Genomic DNA, 4,218 nt, shown 5'->3' with positions numbered 1-4,218 from the left:
ATACCTTTACGACGATTATGATTTCCCCGCGCTTTTCCGCTTGGCTGGATACTTGGATGCATCGATCACACTTGGTGATCTCCAGACCAGACTCTATTTTCACTGCTCTCTCATTAAGATCGGGGCTCATGTCTAATAAGACTTTTTTGGCCGGGGCGCGGGCCTACTGAGGCTTGAAGTTTGGCTTTTGATTTAGTGACTGCCATTTTGTACTCGTCGTACGTGTACCGAAATTTAAATATAATTTATGATCAGCTTGGCATATAAAATGCGCCTTGTGTTTGCTTTTGCTGGGCAGGCAATAAAATGTCGCGATTGGCTGATTGGGGGCTCTCATTTCCCGATCCACTCGCATTGATTTGTTTATTTGTTCGAACAGAGGAACATGACCCAAAAAAAAAAAAGCGGAATGCGGGGAATATGTGAGGAACTTTGAAAGACTATTCACGATTATTCTAGATTCCATTGAACTTTATGGCGGAAGTAGAGGATGACTTTTATTTGTCCAGTTGGAAATTGGGTTTAAGCTAATAAGAAACATCATAAGACCAATTAATAAATATGTGTATTATCTGTTATAAATTGTCAGCGCAAAAAATTATGCTTTTATCCAACAAGCTTTGAAATTTGTTTGAAGAATTGACAGAAAAAACATATTTATGACAGAAAAAAATATTTTTTGAAAATATAATATTAAAATAATATTAATTAACATAAATATACATTAATTATTATAATTTTAAAGTATTTTACGGGAATTATTTAATTAGTATATTAATAAACTCTTCTCTTCTTCATTCATAAAAGCATCATAAAAAATACCAATTAACAACAAATACCAAATAAAATATTAAATTTCATTTATTATGTTGCTCCCTAAATGAAAATTGGCCTTTGATAGCTCTGAAAAATATTCAATATTCAAAGAATATCTGAAAACAAAGCATCCCCCAGTCCACCCAATCAATAAAATCAGTTTCATGTACTTTTCGTATGTAAATAAAATGTATTTTCTTCTTTCTCCGCTTGATGCAATAAATTACTTAGAATTACAAAACATTTTCGTATCAAAATATGTGTTGTTCGCTTATCTTTACTTAAGCTAAAGTAGAACATTTTCAATGTATACGCGAAAAAGTAGTGGTCATATCAAAAATATTTTACGGTCTACAGCTAGGCTAAAAATACTATCATATAAAATAGAGAGATGTTGTATGTCTTGCTTACGATTGTCTGGCTTTTCATTTGTTCAGCTTAAAGTCTACAGTTAGACATAATACATTATGTACAGGATAAATCGTAGAATACTTTACAAAGTTCATCTTTAGGATATGGGCACACACTCTAATATGCTTTGAATTGTTCAAATTGTGTTCGTTACAAAGGTTTTCGTTTTTGTATGGGGAGGGTTACAAATTAAAATGTAATTTTTAATTTTCTCATTTTTTTCGGAGAAAATGCTGACTAGAAAATAAAAATAAGTGAAATTCTGTTTGAAATTGTGTGTCTGCACTGGGAGTTTCGGGAACTTGGAGCCGCCTAAGAGAGCTAGGAACTAATTTTTGGTGGAACATGGCTGGGATCTCTCAGCTGTATATACTTAAGATCGCCTTAGGGCTCGGCATAGCCGGCGTAGTTGAGTTCACTGCTGGAGGATCCTCCTCCATTGCCGCCAGGGCATCCGCCCTCCGAATGTTTGGTCAATAGGGACATCCTCGAAAAGGTCTTGGAGCAACTGGTGCAGGAGTACTTCTTGATGTCCGAATGGGTCTGCAGATGGGCTCGCAAATTCGAGCGATCTGCAAAGGCCCTGTGGCAATGCTGGCAGCTGAATGGCTTCTCGCCCGTGTGGGTGCGAATGTGTCCTTGCAGGAGCCATGGCCTCGAGAATGCCTTGCCGCAGAGATTGCATTTGCAGGGCAGCGTGTGGGTGCGAATGTGCATCTTGAGGGCGCCCAACGACACATAGGTCTTGTCGCAGTCCTTGCAGCTGAAGGACTTCTTCACCTGATTGCCCTCGGCGGCGGGGCAATGGAACTGCTGGTGTTTGGTCAGGCCGGAGAAGGTGGAGTACGATTTCTGGCAGTCCGGGCATTGGTAACGCGGCGGCTGGCTCTTGTCCTTCTTGGCGGAGGCATTGGTGCTGCTGGCTCCAGGCGATATTTCCCCAGATTTGGCTGCTACTATTTCTGCTGGCTGATTGGTCTTCAGGCTCAGATTCAGGTTCTTGTGCTTCAGGGATAGATCTTCGGGCAGCGAGGAACTGCAGCTGGACTCGGGTGTCATCGAGCGCATGGAGGAGTAGTAGGAGTTCTCCGAGTATGCCGGCGAAATGGGCGCATGATGATGATGGCTTGGATAACCACCCAGGCTGGGATAACCACCCATGGGTGGATAGGGCAAAAAGCGGTGGTGTCGCACGCCAATGGGTCTGTGGATTATTTCCGATCTCATGGGCGGAGAAACGGAGCTGGCGCGACCGTGAAGATAATGATGTGGAGGCGGCGACAGGGAGCCCAGCGAATCACTTGGCGAACTGGGCGCCATGAGATCGCCACGCAGCGGCGAAATCTGATGACCCGGCTGATTGATGGTCCTGTAGAACTCGGCGGTGTACGGCGACAGGTGAAAGTTCCAGGGATATTTTGGGTAAGTCGGAGTGGGCACCACCACGGAAGCGGCAGCTGCGGCGGCCACTGCAGCGGCGGCTGCCAGAGCCGCAGCCTGGGTTTGATTGGGATCCGAATCCACATCAACGTCCACATCCTCGTCCTCCTCTTCGATGTGCTCGTCATCGGTGTGATCCACATCCACACCCTCGTCCTCGCAACAATCGCTGACGTTGATCAGCTCCTCGGAGGGATTTTCCACCAGGATTTCCATTTTCTTCACACACAAGTCCTGGGGCTCATTGGGTGTGTTGTTGTTGTGATTTTGTGGCGCCTCGAACTGGTAATTAACCGGGCGCTTTTTCAGCGGGCACTTGCTGTAGTTTTTCTCCACCAACATGTCTTCCACGGAATGCATTTTATTTGCTTTTTTCCTTTTGAAGTTTATAAGAATTTTGTAAAAATGTTCTCGCTTTTCGTTCACTGATTTTTTTAGTGTGTCCTCATGTTCACACAGGCACAATTGTTTTGGGTAATACACAGATATAAAACGCGTGTTCCGTTGGGCGAAGCGGTTGAATATCGGTTATGTTTCGGGTGAAGATGATATTTTCAGGTTGGGAGAGCTGGTTAAGTTATGTCAATCGGTTCGGTTCGGAGAAGAACTGAGCGTGACTGGCGGTGGTGCAGCCTTTTTATACCGCCCTTGGTTCGGTTGTCTTCGGTTAAGGCCCGAAGGCAGCACGAAGTTTACGTAAGAGAGCGCGCGAGAGAGCGTTCTCCGCGGAGAGCGAACGTGTCCGTGCAGGTAACATCGTTGACCAATCGCAGCAGTCGGCGCACAAACAGGTTTCGACTTGTTTATGTACAAGTACCTCACGTGCCGACTTCGTACACTTGCACCAATCGAAGCTGCCAAACGAAGCGATGCCGTTATAATTGCACGGGTGTGGGCTATATATAGTAGATTCCATACCTGTGTGCGTTACGCTCTCTGCAGCTGCGCGCTCTCTTTTTCATTGAATCGAATGCGCAATAAGGAGAAAAGCGATCTTACCTAAAATCGTTACCCCGAATCGAGGAAAACCCCACCTTTTGGGGGATTAGCAAGCGAGGGTTTCCTTTTGCCTCATTATCATTATCAGGTGCATCATTAGTTGACCTGATAACTGAAACGCAGAAAACATAGACAGGTAGTTTAAATAAATTACAACGGGCAAAACCAGGTAGGACTCGGTATTAATGAACTGTTTTTTGTAACCTGTAGGGAGTGAGGCAACTTGGAAAAGTCACTAATTACCCAAAGTACTTAATAACAGAGAAATACAAGTTCTCCTGAAATATAATGACAAAACGGTAATACTCAATTTCTGTCTTCTTAATCAATAATTTTTCAATTAAAACACTTTCAAAGTAATGTGTATAAATTGATATTTTCCAATTAATATACTTTTTTGGACTAAGTCCTTTAGTTACCAATTTATCCTAACAAAAAATTTTCATAGGCTACTAGAATGACTGAATCTTGCGATGTTTTCCAGTTGAACATAGTATGGTTGTGAAATAAACAAGTTATTGATTTTTAAAATACGTTTCTTTGACATTTATG

General features: G+C 42.9%; 1 protein-coding gene across 1 annotated transcript; it reads right to left on the bottom strand.

The window, feature by feature from the left end:
- Nucleotides 1–976: 976 nt before the first annotated feature.
- LOC128262998 (protein escargot) lies at nt 977–3,261 on the bottom strand. The gene has a single exon (XM_052997627.1). It carries the CDS (start codon nt 3,025–3,027, stop codon nt 1,612–1,614), a length of 1,416 nt encoding a protein of 471 aa, XP_052853587.1. The 5' UTR covers nt 3,028–3,261; the 3' UTR covers nt 977–1,611.
- Nucleotides 3,262–4,218: the final 957 nt, after the last annotated feature.

The sequence above is a fragment of the Drosophila gunungcola genome, unplaced genomic scaffold (genome assembly GCF_025200985.1).
Source record: "Drosophila gunungcola strain Sukarami unplaced genomic scaffold, Dgunungcola_SK_2 000001F, whole genome shotgun sequence".
Lineage (NCBI taxonomy): Eukaryota > Metazoa > Arthropoda > Insecta > Diptera > Drosophilidae > Drosophila > Drosophila gunungcola.
The sequence above is the reverse complement of the archived record's forward strand: the minus strand, read 5'-3'. Positions and strand labels throughout refer to the sequence as shown.